Source organism: Phalacrocorax aristotelis, chromosome 15 (genome assembly GCF_949628215.1).
Source record: "Phalacrocorax aristotelis chromosome 15, bGulAri2.1, whole genome shotgun sequence".
In the NCBI taxonomy this organism is placed as follows: Eukaryota; Metazoa; Chordata; class Aves; order Suliformes; family Phalacrocoracidae; genus Phalacrocorax; species Phalacrocorax aristotelis.
The window spans coordinates 8,864,711-8,886,756 of NC_134290.1; the positions used below are offsets into that span (position 1 = coordinate 8,864,711).

Genomic DNA, 22,046 nt, shown 5'->3' on the forward strand with positions numbered 1-22,046 from the left:
ATTAAAGAGCAGGCATTACTTTATTTGGCGCCGGGTGCATGAGGGATCTCTCCTAGCATGCACACCTACCATAATTTCTTTTTGACATTTATGCATGACAATTAACACACCACACCTATCTAATACATAAGCATTGACCTGATTGGGCATCCCCTTCTCCCCTTGGTCTGTATCTTCTCTGCTTAAGTTTAAAGCTACAGTGTCATTTTAATTCACTGCGCATGCTCAAGAGGAGGCAGGTGGGGTAGCCCTTTTCTCCCTCGATTGAGTCGGTGGTCCCAGTCTCCCCCCGCCAGAATTACCTTTCCCCCAGGTTCCGTGCTTCTGGGCCAAGATGTTCCCTTTTGTCACTGGTGACTGATCTGTGGCCTTCCCTTGTCTTCACACCCTTCTTTGTAGCAGGATGTTTCCACTGTTAGTCCTTGAAGTTCTACTGAGTTGTATTCTCTCAGGAGGTTCTTGTTAATGAGGCTTCATTGCTAATACCCTCTTGCCTGGCCTACACATTATTTATTATCTTGTTAAAATTCTCAGGTGTGAGTCTCTACTCCTAACTATGATTCTTTCTTAACTACTACTAACTCCTGTGCTATTCCATTTCTTCCAAGAGTAATATATATGTTTGAGGTAACAAGAGCAGGGATGTGGTGGCGACCCTGCACAGATGGATGTGGCCTTGTGGAAGGGGGCTGTGAGGCTGTGCCCACACTGGAGAAGCTGCAGAAGAATTCAAAGTGTGCCCATCACTTCAATATTGAATTAATACCTGACTACACAGAGAGCCTAGGAACTCCCAGGATTGTTCCCACAGTTCTCTCCTTGCTGCTGGCCTCTGTGAAGCTCTGAAAGTCCCCACAGATCCAGTCTGCATCCTCCCCAATCCCTGAAGAAACCTAGAGAGATCCACTGCAGCCACAGGACCATGGAGTCCTCCCTCCCAGTGCCAGGGGCCAGGTACTGCCTCAGCTCCGGAGTCTCCCCTGAAGCCAAGAGTCCTCAAGGACCTGATTCAGCTCCCCCCACAGACTGAAGTCCTCTAGAGTCTGCAGGTAGCAGCAGGTGTTGTGCTGAAGGAGGAGACACACCCTGCTCCATTCACTTTATTCCCAAAACCAAGTCTTGCACCCCTACCTGGTCGTTCCAGACCAACTCCCCCACGCCGTAAAGCGCGTACTGACTGTCTGCAGCCTCATGACCCAGGAGTGGATTTGCCCCACCCCTACTGAGCCTGGCAATAAAGGTACTGAGCCCAGATACAAGATAACAACAAACACGGCTGAAATTCAGAAGCTCCCAGGGTGCTGTTAGCACAGCCTCTCCCATGCCAGAGTGGCTGGTTTCATCTCACGTCCGAGCCTCCCCAGTGCTGCAGCTAGTGGCTCAGCTCTGGTTTAGAGAGTGCTGTCCTGTGAACCATGCAGGACCTTCAGCCAGACACGGAGCTCAGGTCTGCATGAAGGAGCTGGGGCCTGCGCTGCTGAGATGTTCTGCTCCAGAGACCTGTATGAGAATGAGATCAAAGCCCACACAGGGCAAGTAAGGGGCTTCAGGACTAGGGAAGCATGGCAGCAAATGCCCTGGCCCCTCCCAAATGCCCTGGGGAATGCAGTGCTGGGGAAATGTCCTCACCTGGGATGCCACAACAGACAGGACAAATCACCCCTCATGCTCACCAGCCCCAGACTGCAATGCCTTGTTCCTGGCGTGGAGGAGGCCCCAAAGGGAGGTGTCCCTGCATTGCTTTATTTGGGCCAGAGAAGGGTCAAACATTAGGTGCATGTGTCTGCTCACCTGGCTATCCTGATCCATGGCCCGTACAGTCATCGGCGGAGTCCCTGCTTTGGTCCTGGCACTCTCTGCCTGAAGGAAGAGGATGAGACACATTATACCCTCCTACATCCCCCCACCCTGGTGCTGGCGCCCTCTGATAGCCAGTCACGATGCTGGGAGTGCAGCTGGGGGCCCAATGCTTTGGCCAGATGCACTTATGCTCAATCTGAGAGAGAAACTGAGCTTTGCTCTGCAACCTTGGAGAGGATCTCCCCGGAGAACTGCAGGGACAGGCAGCCTTTGGGACCAGCGTGCAAGGTCTGCTGGCTGCCTGTGCAGGACATGGCAGGATGAGCTGAGATGCTGCCCTGTTGAGCCGAGAGCATTTCTGCCATGGGCATCTTGCTGCCAAGCTTGCTGGGACGAACCTCCACCCCTGCAGTGCCAGCTGGCATGAGGCAGGCTTGCCCTTTCCCCTGGCCGTTGCCCAGCTTATGAGCACTGTGACAGACCCAGGCCAGGACTACTTGGCTGTTTAACACTCCACTGCATTATCTTTCTGCTGCAGGCAGCAAGACTCCTCCCCTGGCTTTCACAACATGCTTCCACAGCAAAGATCGACAGCGCAGTGACGATGCCAAGGGAAAGAGCAGTGGGATGGACAGGGAGACGGCAGGGATAACAGGGCTCTCTGGTCCCCTGGACAAGAAGCAATGTCTCTACTGCAAGCCCAATGCATGGTGTAGACAGAGCATGGCAGTCCTGATGTTTGGAGCTTGGTGACTCACTCCTAGCTCTGAAGATCAGTGTTTGGAAGAAGGGTGAGGAAACCTCCTCATCTGAGCACTTCCAAATTCCCCAGAGCTGCTGGTTCCCCTCCTTTTCCACCTTCTCAGGGGATCAGCTGCTAAGCATCCTGAAATGCTGGGTTTTGCTGTTTTCTGCCAGAGCACAAGGAAATGCTTCTGAAAGGCTGAACAACAGATGGGATTATTTTTTTTTGGCAGCTAAAAGGCAGTCAAGTAACCCACTAGAATTTGATACTATCACTAGAATATATTAGGAATATAATCTAGGTATCCCAAGGATAGGGATGTTTGCTTTCATGACATACCCTGTGAATGATTACTTACGACACCACTCCCAGCAAATCTGTTTGCAACACCAGCCAGCCCAGAGCCACGGGCACACTGAGCTGCACGGTGGCCACCAGTAGGTCTGGGAAGTAGAAGCACAGAGAAACCAGACAGTTTGCAGGGCCTGGGCAGGGGACCCGGGTGCCCTGATACCTGTGTACTGACCTGACCTGCCTTCCACTGGCAGAAGGAAGAGACGTGTAATTAAAACTCTACATTTTGAGAGCTGATTCTACTCCAATCTCTGCCACTGATCCACCACATGACCATAGGCAAGTCACTTTGGGAGCTGTTTCTGCTTCCTCACCACCATACCAGGAATGATCGATGTCCCTCCATTTTGAGGGTTCAGGGCTGTAGCAGCACCCTCTCTGTGCAGGAGAGCCCAGGGTGGTGGCATGGCCAAACTCCCAAGTGGCATCCCAGAGCCTGCGCTACTGATCACACCTGGCTTATCACTGGGCAGGCAACTGTTTGCTGACAGGGATGTCTGCAGGGACAGCCCTGCCAGGGAGAGCAGGATAAGGGAACAAAAAGGAGGAAAGGAAGCTGTGGAGGTTCCGAGCAGCTCCCTGCCCTGAGGAACCTCTCAAAGAGGCACCTGGAGGGACTCTTACAAAGAGAATTAAGATGAGAGCTGGACCCTCTGGAGCTACTGAGGACAACAAAAGCTTGTGAGAATGAGGGCGAGAGTACATAGGGACTAACTTGGGCTCGATATCATGATCCATCACCATTTTTGCCAAAATTGACAATTACCACTGGACTTTACCAAGGTGGACGACTGGGGACTCCACCAGCACTGTTGTGCTGATGCAAGCAGGACCTTGGTGGAGCAGCACCAGTGATTGCAGCTGGGCTGGCATTAATCTGCTCATCCTGGGAGTGCTGGCTTTGGAAATTGCTGTTTCCCAGAATATGAACTCTGTTACTCGAATGTAGCTAGCAATGGGAAACCAGCCCCCATCCTCCAAGCCATTGGACTCTAGGAGAGCCAAGTGTCTGATGCGATCAGAAAAGCAAGAGCGCTCAGAGGCATGCTGCAATCCCCCACCCTGGTGTAGGCGCAGCAAAGCAAAGCTGCTTTAGGGAGGAAGATGTCCCACCTTTGGCTCTAGAAAAGGATGTGGAGTCCCTCTGGGCTGGGAAATCAGAAAACTTCTCTGGACACCCATGATCTTTTCCAGCTTGCAGCAAAGACCCTGGGCCATCCCCAGCAGGCTGGTGGGGGGAGTGACCCAGGGAGCTTTGGGGTCAGGAGCTGCCCCAGGACCAGCTACCTGGGTTGGCCAGGTACCATAGTTCCTGCTGAGGAACGGCCCTTGCCTGGCACAGGTGCTGTAACGTCGTGCAAGAGGCTTTGTGGTGGGGAGGCTGTCAAACACACGGAATCCTTCTTTTATGGCAAACTCCCAAGCCAGGTTGGCCACAAACTCTGCATCCTCTGGGCTGCTTTCACCTGGGGCTGGCCTCCCTGGGGATAAGAGAGGAACAGGACATCTTTGTCTGAAAAAGCCCCTGTTGGGTAGTCACATCCTAAACAGTGCCATGTGCCCTCGTCTGGGCCAGCCCAGCAGGACTCTAGGACACTCTCCTCTAAGGAACACAAAAATAACGTCTTGTTTTTCTCTGATAAAGACTCCCCCGCAGGCCAGACCTGATGTATGCAAATAAGCAGCACTGAGAGTTCACACCACCTCCCTACTCTCAAGTCTCTCTTCGAAGGTGGTGCTTAGTCTGAGGGCTCCACCTGTAGGACATGGCTCTGGGCTCTGAACTCTGGCCTCTGCTCAGTTCTCCCACGAAAGAAAAGTGATCACACAGCAACCTCCAAGCACCACAAACAGCAAACAGGATTTTTTGCTAATCCAAAAACCAGATCTTGCATCCAGCAACAAGCAGCTGCTGGGGAAATACCCTCTGTGTGCTCCCCTTCGACCCTTTTTTCTGTTTGCAGGACACAACCTGACTATGCAACACAGCCAGCCTGAGAGGTTATAGCAGCTTCACACCCTCCAGAGCCTCTCCTGGAGCAGGGAGGGAGCCCTGTGCTTTACAGGACACTATTCATATCCCTCTTGTCTACGTGCAGCAATAACTTGCTGCACGATTACTCCCAGGTCACTCATCTCCAGAGTGAAACAAGATCTCTCATTTTGATTCCTTATTTCCCACAGGAGCTCAATGCCGAAAGCACAAGACCACCAGACATGCCACGCTTTGCTGTAGCACCTGGAATTTTGGAGCTCTCGAGACTAACAGCCAGAAGTGCCTGAACCCTGCAGCATATGCTGCCGGTCTGACCTCCCCTAGTTCAGTGTGAGAGCTCTCCCCACACTGGTGGTCGTGTGTCTGGCTGGAGACCTGTGCAGAACAGAGCTGGTGTGGTTGGCTTCCTCACCTGCCAGGGAGTGTTTGTAGAGCCCCTGCAGCATTGCAGCCAGTCGGAAAAAGGCAAAGGCCATGTAGAAATTCCAGTTCTCGGGGCGCTCCACTCCCATGTGGCTGCAGTACATCTGGGAATACTCCTCTGCTGTGGGGACTCCCAGGTGCCCCAAATCACACTTCCTCAAGCCTGGAAGATGTTAAGAAGCAACAGTGAAGGAGCAGAGAGTAAGTTGCTCAGAGCTTTCCAGGGATGCTGTGAGACTTGTGGCAGAGCCATGCAGCTGTGGTGGCCTGGTTCACAGCTTTCCCATCCAAGAGTTCCCCAGCTTTACAGCTGAAATGAGAGGGAAGATAATCCGAACAAATTTTTAAACACAATTTTGCAAGCTGTGAAGCAGGGCCCTCCACTCTGGGGCCATCCCTGACACGGCTGCTAACCAATACCCACGTGCATGAACAGGGCGACAGTACCGATCAGGATAGGGAGCGCATGGCAGAGTTCATACCAGGGGCATCTTCTCACTAAATGTGTGGCAGATATGAAATAAACTGGGGATGGGGTGACCACGGCACAGCGATCACTGCACATGGAGAAAGATGTTTCTGCCCTGGAGGGTTGGAGGGAGGTGAGAAAGGGCAGAGCAGGGAATATGGTATGAGACCCACAGCCCTTTCCAACTGCAGTGAGCCCAACTGCCAACTGAGCTCCCTGGGCAGGAGCCAATTGGTTTCTGAACTCTGGTTCCTCTCTCTGTGTGTCAAACATAACTTTGCCCCTCTCTGTACCTCTCAGTGCATTAAAGTGAGATGGCAGGAAGTAGGCCATACAGTTATTCGCCAAATCAGAGATGGGATCTCCTAGAGTTGAAAGCTTCCAGCCAAGGACAGCAAGGACTTCTGGCTTGTCTGGATGAAAGACCAGGTTGTCCATCCTGTGTCAGAGGGAAAAAGAGATCAGAAAAGTCTCAAGAGGGGAAAAAATATCCCAGTGCTCAGCAGCAGTAGGTGGTTTCTAGTGCTCTCTCTCCCTTACAAAATTGCCAAGTCCTTTGGGAAGCTGCACAAGTGAAAGATTAATTTCTGTAGGCATAGGTCAGGGAGGACAGAGATTACTCAACAGTGAATTCCCTGGTTAATGATGAACTAAACTGTGCTTTAAAGAATGAAACGTAGTTATTCAGGGCCTCATATCATTAACAGATGTTACAAGACAGGCTAGCCAAAAAGTGAAGCAGGCAAGTCACTGTCCAGGGGGACCTTCTGGTCATTTCAAAGGCACACAGTGACTCCAGGCCCTGCATCATCATGTGCTGTAGATTACGTGTAGTACAGCCTTCAACAGTTTGAGCCCCAGGAGCGGGCAGCAGCCCACTGAGGGGGCAGCCATCCTGCCAGGGTGCAGAGAGCTCACCAGCTTCCAGTCATGCAGGAACTATGTGCACTAAACCTTGCGGGAAGGAGCCTTGGCCCAGAACTGGCACACACCTACGCTGCAGCCTCACATCCCTGGCAGCCAGGGTCTGACAACACAGAAGCAGCTCCCAGCATCCCTCACCTCTGTCCTCAGCCACCACGTTCCTGCGTGGCTTCACCTGTAACACTGGCAGGTTTTACCATACATCCTGCAGCATCTCACCAGCCACCCAAACTCTTTAAGCACCAAATATCATTAGCAACACGCTCCAGGACTGATTTCTGAGTATTGCAGAAACAGGTGATGATCCCCCAGTGTTAGACCAGTGTTTATAGTGGTTGGGTAAAGAAACTGAAACACTGAGGCAAGAAGATTGGAATTGGACATCAGGAATCCAGGCTTTCAGCTCCTGCCCCAGTTTCCCTGCTCTCAAATGGACAGAGAAACTGCCATTAAACTGCCACAGATCAGCATACAGATAAACACTGGGAGAATATGAGAGCTCTGGGTGCAAGACAGTATCAGTCAGAGCTCTTGGAATGTTTCTCATGACATGCAAAGGGTTTGTGGCCCTCTAGGTCTCATTACCTGGGGGATGCTGAACATGACCCAGAGCCCACCTTTCGGACTGCTCTGAAGCTGCCGCACAACCCCAACTCAGCACCTCTTTGGAGTTTGCATATTGCTTTACACCCTCTCTCCCTCTCTACCATCTGGGATGTGCTCCAGGGCAGCGCTGTCAGCCAAGCAGTACCTGAAATCACCATGCACGACTGTGGTCTTCTGAGCTTCAGGAAAATGCAGAGGCAGCCACTCGATGAGTCTCTCCATGGCTGGGATAACATGAGTTTCCATAGCTCGATACTGCTCTGTCCAGGTCTTAACTTGCCACTGAATGTAATTACCTGTAAAAAGGGAACGAAGGCTTTCAGGGAAAATGACAGGCACAAAGAGGCTTCGGAAGAGACGCATAAATGGTGCATGCAGAAAAAGTAAAACTGCCAAGCAGGTCTCAGCCCAGCACCCTAGTTTAACTCTGATTTCCAGGGGTCTCATACATTCTTAACTGGACAATGAATTTGATATTCTGGTGGAAATAATCAGATCCTGGACAAAAACATAACTTCTCCACCAACTCCAAGAAGCTGAGATAGCCCTGCAGAGACTGGAGGAGCTGAGGAAGTTTGGTCAGAGATGGCAGCAAACAAGTTACTTCTGCACCCACAGTGCAGCTCTTGCAGGAAGCTCTGGGGACTAACAGGAAACACAGACCTGGAGGATCTATAGCAGCTCTCCACACCCTCCCACCACACCTGAGGATTCAGACACCCTGCTGCTCATCTTCACTTTCCCAACTGCCCCCAAATCTGGCCCAAGTCCTGTACCCGAGCCTATCCCTTGAAATGTTGTACACAGGAGAAGAAAACAGTGATAGCGGATACATAGCCTTCTCTCACCATGCTCCCTGAGGTCCTCCAGTTTGGCTGCTCTGAGGTCTACACTGTGGATCTTGGAGAGGACTTGATTCATGGCAGCATAAATAGCCCTCCGCTGGCTAGGCTGCAGCGCAGGCAGGGAGACGTCACTGTAGACACGGCCAGCACAGTGCTCCATCAGGTAGAAAGGTGTGCCAAGGGTGCTGGGGAAGCAAGGTGGAACCGGTGCATATGAGGTTAATCCTGCCACCCGCCACCCCTCAAATCTCACCTGCACCATGAACGTGCCCCCAGGCCACACTTGTGTGGCAAGGTAAAGAGTAGCTTCAACAGCACTTAAGCACTTGCGCTCAGCTGTGGCCTGGGCTCAGGCCCAACTCAGGCTGCCAGCCTGTAGCACATAGCTGTGGCACGATCGGTCCCGTTCCCTCCAGCCCCTGGAAGCTGAGCTTGGGCTGGGCTACAGCACCAACCATCTCCCTGCCTCCCTGCAGTGAGCTCTGAAGCCAGGCTGTCAGACTGCACGCAAACATCACAAACAGTGGACACACATTTAACTGCAGTGCAGAGACTTTATTGCTGCAGCCAGCAGAGATTTGAGCATAGCTGTGCTGACTGCAGGCTAGACAGGGTGTCCTGGTGGCAGACTTGCTGCTATCATGGCTGTAGACCTTGGGGCAGGTCTGAGGACCGGCAGTTAGAAAAATCACCTCCTTATTGGAAACCTGAGAATACTGAGTCAGCAGGAAGCCCTACAACATTGTTTTATAGCAGCTTTTCAAAGGAAGACAGCATTTTGATTAATTGCTAAAATAAGGACACACCCAAAACAAGCCAAATAAAAATGTTACTGTCCTTTGAACTTCCAGAGGCTCTTCTAGCCTGAGACTGGGCAAATACTAATTAGACCAGTGCACTTTGTGAGGTCTGGCTCCTTCTCTCCTCTCCTTGTCTTTGGGAGAATCTGGCTGAAGTTGTCAAGCACAGAGTGAAAGCTGAGGGACAAGATTACCTTTTGTCCTCACAGACAGCAAGTACAGTGGGAACAGGAACACCAGCCTCAGAGAGTGCCTTCAGTACCCTGTCAGGGCGAGTCAGAAAGCCATGTCAGCGCAGAAAGGCATTAGGGAATCGATACTAGAACTGCATTGTTGCTAGGCAGACACACAATAGAAAAGAGCCCTGTGCTCAGTTTTAAGCACACTAAAATAGAATGGCTGGGGGTAGGGGAAAGACGCACACCAAAATCTTTGTACGGCCCAGAGGCCCAAGACCAACACACTCTGAAAAACCAAGGGTAGATCACAACAGCTGTGTCCCACTCATCTGCTGCTGAGGCAAAGACCTCTGGCACAGCAAACTGATTTGCAGCACGACCCCTCCAGCATGGGGCTAGCCCTTTTCTAGGCTCCTTGCTGCTCAGTTGCAGTGTTGTGCTGCAACCTCTCTCCCACCCAAGGTGCCAGACACGGCAGTGAGATCCTGCATCTCCTGACCTGTGGTGGGAGAGCTGCAGTGTGCTCCATGGATTGGAAGGATTGGCAGCGCAGGAGTTGGAAGGGTGCTTTTCACAGGCACAGGTTCCTAACTGCATGCTCACCGCCAGCTGCAGGGCAGTACCACAACCTTGTCTCCCAATCCAGGACCACAGACTGGGATACGGAGCTGTGCATAATGCAGGGGAGGACAATGTGGGAGGCAGGTGTGTGAACTGTGTGTGTGATGTGGAATAGAAAAGCCAAGGCTGGAACAGAGCACTGTCTCTAGGACAGGGTTGTCTGGGATCTCCTACAAGAGTCTTCCCTGGTCAGCTGGCATGAGGAGCACAGCTCCTTCTCACCTGTATTCCCTTCTGACAGGAGGGCCTGAGGGATGCAGGCTGTCAGAGGGCTCCTTCTTCAGCACTAGCAAGCGATCTCCAAACTTGACACAATAGGTCCGGGTAGACTGTCCGTGGCCAAACTGCCGTAACACTAGTGGCCCTGAAGAGTTGGGAGCACGGGGTCAGCAAACAGAAGCATGAGCTGGAATTACTTCTCACCACTTCTCCAGATTTCTTTTCTCTTTATTGAACCTGGGTCTGAGATCTCACTTGCAGCAGTCAGGAACCTACACTTTGCTCCTGTGTCCCAATCCCTGGAGAGCATGGCAATCACCCACGGATGGCTCACAGACCAGCAATATCCCTGGCACCTCCTTGGCAACTTGTGTTCAACCCCTCCCAAATAAGGAAGTCCTAAAATGTTGTTTCCCATTTCTGGGAAACAGTGATGGATCACTGAAACCTGGATGGCTGCAACATTTGCTTGGAGATGAGGAGCCTTCAATTAATATTATTTTTTAGTCCATCTGTCATATGATGGAAAGAGCCAATGGCTCCAGAATATGCAAGTTTTCAGGCTGAAGAGCAAAAAGCACTGCAATACCTGTTGCCCAGTCACTGAGAACATTTTCAAGGTACTTTTGCAGATGATCTTTTGGGATTTCCATGCTTGGTCTCACTGCACAAGTATATGGAACAAACCCTTGCAAAGGAAAACCCAGATAGGTTTCCAGCTCTTTGAGTGCTATTTCAGGATCGTGGACCTGAAAGCAGGAAGGAGGGAGAAACACTGGGTGACAGTTAGAAGACAAAATTGTCTGGGAAAGAAAGAGCTCTGCACACTTGGCATGCTTTTACCTGTCAGTCCAACAGCAGAAATCCACTAAGACACAGAGGAATTCACTGGTCAGTCCCTGCCAGCACAGAGTGCCATTACCAATACTCGCTGAGCCTCCCACCTTCATCTCAGTCACGGTGACGTACCTGTTACTGTATCACAGGCACTGTGAGCTTGGGCTGGGATAAGAGCTGGAATTCCCTGTGTGCAGTTCAGGGGGGCTGAGTTCACTCCTCCCACCAGTCCCATGCTTGTCCTTCCCCCTCACCAAAGTAAAACCCCTGTGCTCACTATCTCTAAAGCCTGGGGGTTAACCAGTCAGTGCCCAGCCGACAGATCCATGAAGCCTCAGAGCTTCTAGAAATGTATTAAGTATGTCTTATTTTATCTCATCAGATGGATGTGGTTGTCTCAACCATATGGTTAGGTCTGTTTCTCTAATAGGGAACTGAGAAAGGAGAAGCAACTCCTCTGAGGATATACTGGCTGTAGGGTTTGGAGCTGTGAATGAAACAGGCCAGTGTAGACTTTGCCAGTAATCCTCCCCTTTAACCCTGCCACATTCTGTAGGAATAAGAACAGGCTGAAACAAAAGGCTTGGCGACATGAGTCTGCCACCGTGACTGGAAATCCATTCAATTCAAACATTGCTTCTGGACTTAGAAACCATGCCCAAAGCCTGCCCTGGTTGCATTGTTTTGTACCTTCACCGTTTTAATGCCAAGCTGGGCTGCTGCTTTTAGGTTCTGGCTGCTGTTGTCAAGGAAGATGGATTCCTGGGGCTGAACACCCAAGCGCTCCAAGCACAGCTTGTAAATACGAGGATCTGGCTTGCGCATTCCTTCCCGATAAGATTCGACCATCTACGGCAACAACAAATGGATTATGCATGAGCCTACTGTGACCACAAACATCTGTGCAGTGTTGGAAATGGAGGATGGGAGGGTGGAAAAGAGACTGACGGTCTAAGTAACATGTGAAATAAAGGACACAGGGAATGGAGAGCTGACAGAGCTGGATAGGACGTGATTCAAGTGGCTGCGTAGGTGCCAATTGCTTGGCTGTGGCTCTGTCAGCTCAAATAAGCTAAACAGGATCAGCCAGTCCTTGGGTGGAAGATATCCAATGAGATGTCACAATGCGGGAGACTCACTGGATATCCCAGACTGTGCTGAACCAATTGCTCAATGCTGTCCCAGAAAGCCTTGGATTGCACCACCTTCTAAATGATCTGGAAAAGCAGTGTCCTGACCATTGCACCTATCAACCATGCAAAGCAATCTTCACAGCAGCAGAGATGTTGACCATAATCATCTGCCAAATTTGGATCAAAAAAATTCGTAAGTCAGTCTCTGAATGCTCACATTGCCCTCAAAACCATAAAAAATTCAAGTAATATTTCACCCCTCCACTGGCAGACACTCTAGGAACAGAAATTAATCTATTAGATAGATATAAAAGCCAATCCTAATGGAAATCCACATTCAATTAATTTTTTTCACTAATTACTGTGCAGTGCTGTTGCCTGCTGTTACAGAAGAGCCACACAGCATGAGTGATGACAGAGATAGGCCATGGTTATTAAAGTGCTTTGAAACAGTCTGGGATGAAAGCTACCATAGAGCAGCATAACAGAGCATCACTCCACTAAGAGAACTTCATAGGCACTGGTGTCACTAGTATTATGCACAGAAAGCTGAGTCGATAATGATATAATGTTGGCAAGGTGACTATAAACAGTTCCAGGTCTTAAATGTATTGATACGATTCCTCTTTGAATACAAAGCTATAAATCAAACTTAAGTCATGAATAAACTAAAAGTCAAAGATGTGAGTTGGGCACACAAAAAAGCAAATTTTCTGTCATTCTGAGGCGAGTCCTCACAGCTGCCTGTTAAAGTGAAGCCACTTGAATCACCCTCAAGGTTCATGACTAATCCTCTGCTTCGCCTTTGCAAAAGTGAAGCGTGCTGGGAGAAGGGTCTCTGCCTGCTCGTCAGCTCAGACAGATCGGCATGTTGGGTACTGGGATTTTTCCAATATGGGGATCCTTTGCAATTCTTCAGGATAAAACAAGCTTTAAAAGAGACTAAATATAAAGCAAGCAGGGGCACTGGGTAATAACATTTATTTCTTGTATAGTGTTCCAGCTTCTAAGTCCTTTATCGACATCACTACCTATGCCTTTTACTTGCGTGGTCACTTTGCAACGAATTTTCAAATGCACAAGTACCTGCCACTCACTCAGACCCTCTTCAAGGCTCCCTCACTAAAACGAATTATGCAAGGATACATTTTCACAGACTGTTACATTTACATCTACTAACACGTGCTGATGGTTGCTGTCTGTTTGGTACCTGCGTGTAAAGAAATTCACTTGCAGCTTTCTATAGACGTAGCTACATAAATGCATTCTGGAATCCATCCGGGCTTACCACATCGAAGTGCCTTCGGTCCAGGGGCAGAAAGCTCTCTCCATTCAGCAGACAGAAGTCGTTGCTTAGAAGAGCTGTCTTAAGACCTTCTGCACGGATACACTGTACTGCTTCTGCCATTATGGGGAGCTGTTTTATCATCTCATTTCTGATTAAGTCCGAGAGAAAAGAGTCCACTGGAACACAGACATTTGCCTAAGAAACCAGAGAAACCCCCAAGAATGATAATTAGTCATAAATGTTTTTTAAACAAGGAGGAAAATAAGAGTAGTTGGGTAGGCAGGTTGCCTGATCATCTTATCTTGCTGTCCTTCCTTTGGCAGCAGAAGGTAGTCAGTGAATCTCCCAGCGAAATTGCTTAGACCAAATAAATAAACAAGCGTTCTCACATTACTAATTTTACACAAGCAGCAGCAGAGATAAAGGGCTGATTTTTTGAAAGAGAAATGCACTAGGACCATGCCTGCCATGGAACCAAGGCAGGTTAGAGATAAATACTGCTTTACCGTTCAGCAGGCAGGAGAGGAATCTGCATTTTAGACTGAGCTGGTCCAAAAAAGACTGTATTCAAAAGAGAATTCTTGTACTGAGTTCACAGAGCTCTGGTGGAGGGGCTTCTACTGATCTTAAGAACCCTCCCTGGAGAACACAGCCTCCATCCACTGAGTGTGCCCATGTACGAACTACCAGCAAAAGCCTTTTAGCTATGTCTGACTCTCTGACTTCTCATCTCAATTGATCCTAGAGGCATCTTGAAATAAAAAACGTTATGAAATATGCAGGAAGAGGCTGGTGGAGGTGAAGGCAAATTCAGCTGACCATCCTGCCTGGGTACCAGACTGATGATGGCAGTGAAAAGTCTGCCCTTATAAGACAGCAATGCTTCCTAGACAGTAAATCCAGACCCTTCCATCAAAGGATTCCTTTTAAATCCTCCTCTTTCCTCACTGAACTGCTACATTGCAGGATCCCACTTCCCTGCAGTCAGGAAGCACAAGAGAGGAGGGGGGAATTGGCTTACAATCTCAAAGCACTGCTGTCCCAATTCCTGCAAAAACTCCACAGTCGTCAGCTCTCCTCTTGTGTACTTCAGAGAGGGACTATTTTCCCCTCCAGAGAGTATAGCTTGCTGGATGGTGCCGGCTGGAATACAATTCTGGGCCTCCCAGTCTATACAGAAAAAAGTAAGAAAGCCAGGGGAGAACATGTATGGCATCATAACTGGGAAAGTAGCTTGAAATCCCTTTGAAGTCTGATACATTGACCAGCACTCATGAGAACCAATGTGCTAGACTGGGGTAATTTACTCCGACATCAAGAGAAGTTTTGGCATTCCCCCAGTCGAAGCACCTCACCTCTACATTTGGTGTGGCACCCTTGGGGTAAAAACACAGAGTTCTTAAAGCATCCTGAAGGACTGTACCAATGCTGGGTGGTATCAGCCGGTGTCATTACAGGACAGTTTTGTTACTGGATGAGTTCAGGCCCTGATCTGGAGCTGTGAACACGGTTGCCAGCTGCTGTCAGTTCTAGTAATTTTGATGGCATAGGAGGGTGCCACCATTGTCATCACAAGTTCTTGAATATCTTACCAGAACCAGAGGCAGCTGACAGGGACACCTGAAATTTAGTTTCCCTCCATGCACAGAAACAACAGAGGCAAATGAGAAATGAGAATACGCACCCGCAGCTGTCTTGTAAGGGGACGGGAGGAGCACTCCACTTGCATCAAAGATCACGGCTTTATAATGGCACCATCCAGATTGCCTCCGCCAAATTAACCCCTGCGGGTGCTGCCGGATCCTGACACAGAGCAGATGAGGGGCGCGGGCGATGCTCCTCAGGTACATGCTGCAGAAAATTCGCAACTGGCCCATGCTGACCGAGGAGAGACGTTAGGATGCAAAGTCTAGAATTACAAGAGTAAATATTTATTCATGCACATGAAGTGTCCCAGCCAAATTGCAGCACGTGAATCATAGAATCATAGAATGCCCTGAGCTGGAAGGGACCCACAAGGATCATCAAGTCCAACTCCTGTCCCTGCACAGGACAATCCCAAAATTCAATTTTTGTAAGGTGAGGCTGCACCAGTGCAGAGTAGAGTGGGACAATCACCTCCCTCAACCAACTAGCCATGATGCACCCCAAGACACGGCTGGTCCTCTTGGCTGCCAGGGCACGCTGTTGGCTCATGTTCAACTTGCCATCAACCAGAACCCCCAGGACCATCTCCACAGAGCTGCTCTCCAGCCTCTCATTCCCCAGTCTGTGTGTATATCCAGGGTTGCTGTGCCCAGGTGCAAAATCCAGCAGTTGCCCTTGTTAAACTTCATATGGTTGGTGATTGCCCAGCTCTCCAGTCTGTCCAGATCTCACTGCAAGTCCTCTCTGCCCTCGAGATTGTCAACAGCTCCTCCTAATTTTGTGTCATCAGCAAACTTAATTAGTATTCGTTCCAGTCCTGCATCCAAACATCATATCTCTGAGGGCATTGTCAGGGTGGAAGTGCTTCTTGAATATCATCAGGCTTGGTGCCGTGACTGCCTCCCTAGGGAGCCTGTTCCAGTGCTCCACCTTTTCCTAATACCCAACCTAACCCTCCCCTGGCACACCTTCCTGCCATTCCCTCGGGTCCTGTCATCGGTCACCAGAAAGAAGGGACCAGCCCTGCCCCTCCTCCTCCCCTTGTGAGGAAGCCGCAGAGCGCCACGAGGGCTGCCCTCAGCCTCCTCTTCTCCAGGCTGAACAAAGTGATTTTAGCCACTCCTTGTACGGCTTCCCCTTTAAACCCTTCACCAACTTTGTGGCCCTCCTCTGGACACTGTCTAGTAGCTTTATATCCTTAATGTACTGTGGTGCCCAAACTGCACATAGCACTAAGAATGTGGTTGTACACAGGGTCCTTATACCCTTCAAATGTTCAGGTACAATATAATCTGACTAATCACTAACACCCACACTACTGATTACTAATCACAGCAAAACTCTGCAAAGCGGCTATACTTCTGCAACATTCTTGTAGCTTGTCTATTGATGCTGATGTCCCTGGAGTCAGTCTTGCTATAGTTACTTTTCTATGATCCATGCGACGCTGAGAGGGTTTCAAAGATGTGCTAGAAAGGCTAAAGAGTGCTGGCATTATCTTGATTATCCAGGGGTACCCTTTATCCTTCACGGACAGCTCTAAGACATGAAGCAAAGTCCTTATTTCCCGGCTGGGCTGTCATTTAGTTTCTTTTACTTAAGCATGAACCATACCAACGCCTGGCAGGGCCCTGAGCTGCAAGATACCAGCGTGGTGGGTGTGAGAGGAAAGGAAGAAAGCGGTTTGGGTTTTTTTTTGGGGTGAGGCGGGTGCTCGGCCTGGGGGATGGGCCGGGTCCCTCCAGCCCGGCTGCGTTGCCACGGTAACGGGGCCTGTGGTTCCGGTGCGGGCCTGCCCTGGCAGGACTGTCACCCCCTTTCCCACCCCCACCCTCCCATCCCTCCTCTCGGCCCTGAGGTCACCCTTTGGGACGCCGGGGCACGGCAGGGAGGGCCCGGAAGGGGCGAAGCGGACCCCTCCGTGCCCCCGTCCCCCTTAGGCCAAGTCCAGGCCAGGCCTTGCCAGGAGCAGGGCAGGCTTCACCGTGCCGTTTGACCGCAGCCCCTGAGTCTCGCGAGAACACACCTGGAAGTCTCGCGAGGAGCAGCCGGGCGCCGCTCGCAGCCCCCCACGGCGCCGCCGTCCTCCTCGTCTTCCTCCTCTTCCTGCTCCTCCTGCTCGGCGTCCTCTACGTCACCGCGCCGCCGGCGTGACCCCGGCGGGGTCAGAGGGGAGAGGTGCGGGAGGCGGAAGCGGCGCCTCATCCCCGTTGGCCTCCTCGGAGCGCGGCGGCGGCTCGCGGTGCCCGGGCCCATGAGCGTGTCCCTGGTGGTGATCCGGCTGGAGCTGGCCGAGCACTCGCCGTTGCCCGCCGGCTTCGCTTACAGCGCGGCCGGTGAGTCCCTGCGGCCCGGTTCCCTCCCGCCTGAGAACGGGGACCGGTCGCGGGTCAGCCCCGGCCTCCGGGGCCGGGGTAGGACGGGACACTGTGCCCTGCCCGCGGTCCCCCGGTGCCCGCGGAGCGGGTCGGGGTGCTCGTCCCGGTGCTGCCGCCGGGTGCCGGTACCGGGGCTCCGCTCCCACCACCGCGTCCCAACGTTTTCTTTTTTTTCTGTTTCTCCTGCGCAGCCCCGGAGATGGCTGCGGAGAGCACCGGGGCGGCCCCGGCCGCCGTGCCCTCCTGTTTGGAGGGGAAAGGCCCCGGGGAGCGGGCGGCCATCCTCCACCAGCACCTCGGCCGCCGGGAGATGACCGACGTGATCATCGAGACCATCCAGCCGCGGCCAGGTACCGGCCTCGGAGGAAGAAATGCCTCTTTTCGGGTCGGCAGCTGTCGCCCACCCAGTGTGTGGGGAGCCGGCGCCTCTCTGGCGCTGGCCCCGCCGGTGACAGCTGTCTGTCAGCATGGGGGTGGTGGAGGTGCTGCTGGGTTTGTGGGTTTCGAGTCCGTCAGGTGGTTTAGTAAACAAGTGGGGAAGCGAAGGAACGTGTGTTCGGGTGCAGACGGGAGAGCTGGTTATCGCTGGTGGACATTTCCCGCGCTCTAAGGGGTTAATTTACTTTGGGCTATGCCACAGGCTGGTTGGTGTTTTGCTTGCAAGCATTGCAGGCCCTTAGGAATGGGACTGTTCAGCTTTGCAAATGTTGAATTCCCGGATAGAGGGGAAGTTTCAAGACATAAACTCTGCATCAAGCCGAATGTCTGAGCTGCCATCAGAGCGGTGCAGGAGGAGCAACTGGCTGTCTGCTCTCCTCACCCGTGCTCAGCAAACCTGTCCTGGTTGCTTCGTGTTGATACCGGCGCCCGTTGGGATTTCTCCAGGCATAGTATAAAACTTGCCTGGCTTGATCCGCAGCACCAGCTCCTGCCAGGGGCTTGTACCAGATGTCTGGCAGCTCTGGAGTTCCCCCTGGAACAGCAAAGATGAGAGGTGTCTCGTTCTGTTGCTTTCCAGGGTTCTAATCTGACTTCTTGGGGTGTTGTTGTCTATGTGCAGGCTGTGCTTAGGGAACAGCAGACATTTCTGATGCGCCATTAGTAATGTGGAAACTTTTGATTTGTAAAAGATGAAACAAAAGCTGCCATGGAAGGAAGAAAATCTTCAGAGGCTGCATCTGCCGAGGACAAAAATAAACATGACGATCAAAGCAAAGAGCGTGAGGCTGCTCCAGACTCACCTTCAAAACAGCTCCCTGACCAGATTTCCTTCTTCAGCGGGAATCCCTCTGTTGAAATCGTTCACGGCATTATGCATCTGTACAAAACAAAGTAAGAATGCTTGACTAATTGTAGCTCTAGTGGGAACAGTACTCCTGAACAATGCTGCCACCCGGAAGGATGAGTCTGTCACCCGAGGCTGTGGCTCCTGAGCTGGGACAAACAGGAAGGGTGACTTGCACCTGGGAGGGCAGACAGGTCCTTGTGTTCATGGTAGAGCTTGAGGCTGGCTTAGGTCTCCCAGCTGTGGGTGATGCCACTCCAGGTGGAGCGGGCTTGTGCTGGGGACCTGTAATAGCATAAGGTAAATGCGGGTTGCTGAAAAATGACTTTAGAAAGCAGGTTCTCAGGGGATCCCACAATTAAATTGTGATCTCTGGTGGGAGATGTCTGAAGTGGATTTCAGGGATTACAATTCCACACCATTCTGCTATAATTGTGTGAGAACTTCCCTTTCAGATCTTCCCGAAAGCTATCAGGAGTCACAAAATGTGCATTTGATATAGTAACAAACATTGCTCACTTGTTCTAGGAATAGTGCTGAGCATCTGTAGCTTGCCAACTTCAACTGTGTTTATAGAAAAACAGGTGTCAAATTATTCCTGACAAAACCGTTGTTTCTTGGAGCTGCCCAGTTTAATCCTTTGCCAGAGAATAATAGTTTCACGTGGGTACACTGACTGCTTAGCACAACCCCTTGCTTCTCTTTCTTAACCCTCTTTTGCATATTTGTAAATATTAAGACTGACAGCAAAGCCATGGTAGCAACCGCAGCTGTTGAAAGCGTGATGTATCCAGCCCTGCCTTTGTCCCCTCTGAAATGACATGCAGTTGTGTTACTGTTGCCTTATCAGCAAGATGACCTCTTTAAAAGAAGATGTAAGGCGCAGCGCTATGCTGTGTATCCTCACGGTCCCTGCTACGATGACCAGTCATGACCTGATGAAGTTTGTGGCCTCCTTCTATGAAGTAATCGAGCACATGAAAATCATCCGAGATTCCACTCCAAACCAGTACATGGTGCTGATAAAGTTTAGCTCACAGGTAAGAAAAGCTTGAAGTCCCTTTGCTGCAGAAGGGACTGCACTCTTGTATGTAGCTGCTGTTGAGGAGTGCCGTTTGGCTTCACTGGCCACCTGTTAGCCAAGATTGCACTTTACTCTTGGAGAAACAGCCCTGTCATGTCGCCCAGAGCTTTCCTGGGGCTGCTGACTAGGATTAGTCCCACACCTTGACCTAGAGAGGGGTGCCATGTTCTAGTTATCCTGTTTCTTGTTGGCAGGATATTTTTAAAAATAGTAAGGATACACAGTTCTCCACTATCTCTGAGAGAGTGGCGCATTGTACTATGCTGAACAGAAAGGGCCCAGCTGGTCGGGCTTCGTTTGTATTTTAGGAAAGACTCGTTCCGCTTTTCTGAGGAGCTGGGTGCTCTCACAGCCACTGCCAGAAAAGGACAGTCTTCCTCCAAAACGGAGCATCTAAGGGATGAATTGATAATCAGATAGCACAGTTTGAGGCTCACCAGTCATCTTGAACTATGTAGCTTTAAGCATTGCCCCCAACAGTTCCTGAGTGGGCCCTCTCACTTGTACCTTCTTTTCTCCCAGCTGCAAATGACTTATTTTGGGGTTGGGGAAGAGGTTTCCCCCACCCATGAATACTGCGTGAGATATTTCCCATGCCTGTTGTGCAGATGCTGTATTTGTGTGTGTTTTCTGCTATTTGCAATACTGGCAAAGATGCACTTCTTTTGTATGACTTACCAAATTTCATGGGCAAATATCTAGAGCTGGACAGCCTTGCAGCAAATCTGAAAACTCAAGTCACCCTGAAATACCTGTTTCTTAGGAAATTCCCTGAAGCCCTGTTCCCCAGGGACCCCTAAAGGCAGCAAAAGCAAATCTCATGGGCTTGTATGCTTCTGGCTAGAGTGACCAGGACTATGGGAATGTAGCGTTCAGCTAATTTGCCTCAATCTGGTGTGATTGTTTGTGAGAGCAAGGGTTTGGGGAGGTTACTGAGTGAAAATGGATGATGTATTTGGCAATTTTTGTTTATGTTCTACCTCTTCACAAGTGACTTTTGGGCATGGTTCAGAGCATGCCTGAAATGGATCCTTTCCCACAGTTAAATTGTTGTTCCTTTCCCTGACACAAGTGTCTGTGTCCTGCAACGCGGCCCTCTTAAACTTTTGCAGAGACAAATTTGCTTTGCAAATGCACTGAAAATGCTGACAAAGGGCAAAACAGGTGCTGAAGGGAAATCTGTTATTCCTGCTGAATGCTCAAATATCAGAGTAGCTGTCACTGCTGTGAACTTCGCTACTTGCCTCCAAGTGGTAACACTAAACCCAGTGCCAAGATGCAATGCCTGCTGGCAGGAGCTGACTGTCTGAAATACTTCCTCTGGTGTTACAGGGCTTGGTGAAGGGGAGAAGAGAGGATACAGCCGGCTTCTCCTCCTCTTCCTCGGTTTTATCACCTGCAAATTTTCTCTTTTTAACTGGCTTCCTTTGTTTTGTGCATAGGCTGATGCAGATAGCTTTTATATGACGTGCAATGGCCGGCAGTTCAACTCTATAGAGGAGGATGTTTGCCAGCTGGTGTACGTGGAAAGAGCTGAAGTCTTCAAATCAGAAGATGTAAGTTTGTTTTGTTTTGTTTTCCCTGCACTTCAGAGAATTTTAACAGGATTATTTGGACTGGGCAGAATGCTCCAAGAACTGCTGAACTGTATCAACCCAAACCCTATTTCCCATTCCAGTACTGCCTGTACTTGGGAGAGTTCATTTGGTGACTTCATGGGCTTCGTCCTTTGCCACTGCAGCATCCCTGAGCTAAACCTGCCATGGGCAGTAGATCTAGTGAATCTAGAAAACAGAATGGGGCTGGTGACAGATGCAGCAGCTGCACTGAGCCCATGCTGTGAAGAGGATTCTGGCTGTGGTCTGCTGAATGTTGTGGATCGCTTTCTCTTTCAATAAATTTCTAACTGCTGTGTAGCCTCACAGGATTACTTTGTAGTGTTTTTTTGTACTCTAGAACCAGCAGTAATGAGACAGAAATTTGACTTTTTCTTATGTGGGTGTGTAATGTATCATGATTGGAAAGTGCTGAGCAATTTGTCTCTGCTTGTTCTTTTGAAGGGGGCTAGCTTGCCTGTGATGGATCTGACAGAGCTCCCAAAGTGCACAGTGTGCCTGGAGAGGATGGATGAGTCCGTGAATGGGATCCTTACCACGCTGTGTAACCATAGCTTTCATAGCCAGTGTCTGCAGCGGTGGGAGGACACCACGTAAGGCACTTTTCTTTATTTCTACATCTAAAACTCTGTTTGAGTGTAGTGTATACATGCTGACAGGACTGGTTCTGCTCATCATAGTGTGGGGGCAGGAATTACTGCAAGTTCTAGTGCTCTTTTTTCCCGTTAAGGGACTTCCAGAGGGGAATCTCCCTGCCAAAAGTGATTGAACGATGTCTCCCATGGACCTCACTGCTA

At 50.4% G+C, this 22,046-nt stretch overlaps 2 protein-coding genes across 7 annotated transcripts in view; one reads left to right on the top strand and one right to left on the bottom strand.

Moving 5' to 3' along the window:
- On the bottom strand, positions 1 to 17,042 carry ACAD10 (acyl-CoA dehydrogenase family member 10). 5 transcript variants are annotated; one of them, XM_075109933.1, is made up of 15 exons: positions 16,913 to 17,042; positions 14,924 to 15,148; positions 14,261 to 14,409; positions 13,240 to 13,434; positions 11,509 to 11,667; positions 10,571 to 10,730; positions 9,985 to 10,126; positions 9,157 to 9,225; positions 8,166 to 8,347; positions 7,463 to 7,613; positions 6,081 to 6,226; positions 5,308 to 5,481; positions 4,233 to 4,380; positions 1,792 to 1,860; positions 1 to 1,500 (listed from the first exon to the last, which is right to left on the bottom strand). In XM_075109933.1, the coding sequence occupies exons 2-14, from the start codon at positions 15,114 to 15,116 to the stop codon at positions 1,821 to 1,823; spliced, it is 1,908 nt and encodes a 635-aa protein (XP_074966034.1). In that variant the 5' UTR covers positions 15,117 to 15,148; positions 16,913 to 17,042; the 3' UTR covers positions 1 to 1,500; positions 1,792 to 1,820. The 5 variants fall into 5 exon arrangements, with proteins under 5 accessions (XP_074966034.1, XP_074966031.1, XP_074966032.1 ...); XM_075109930.1 differs by having other exon boundaries at positions 4,013 to 4,380; XM_075109931.1 differs by lacking the exon at positions 9,157 to 9,225 and having other exon boundaries at positions 4,013 to 4,380.
- BRAP (BRCA1 associated protein) overlaps positions 16,992 to 22,046 on the top strand; it is a 15,908-nt gene continuing 10,853 nt past the window's right edge. The window contains exons 1-6 of one of the 2 annotated variants that reach the window (XM_075109937.1): positions 16,992 to 17,222; positions 17,456 to 17,614; positions 18,395 to 18,596; positions 19,400 to 19,589; positions 21,076 to 21,189; positions 21,694 to 21,842. In XM_075109937.1, coding sequence (XP_074966038.1) covers positions 17,141 to 17,222; positions 17,456 to 17,614; positions 18,395 to 18,596; positions 19,400 to 19,589; positions 21,076 to 21,189; positions 21,694 to 21,842 — 896 coding nt within the window. In that variant the 5' untranslated portion in view covers positions 16,992 to 17,140. Of the gene's footprint in view, positions 17,223 to 17,455; positions 17,615 to 18,324; positions 18,597 to 19,399; positions 19,590 to 21,075; positions 21,190 to 21,693; positions 21,843 to 22,046 lie in introns of both variants that reach the window. The other variant, XM_075109936.1, reaches the window with a different exon arrangement.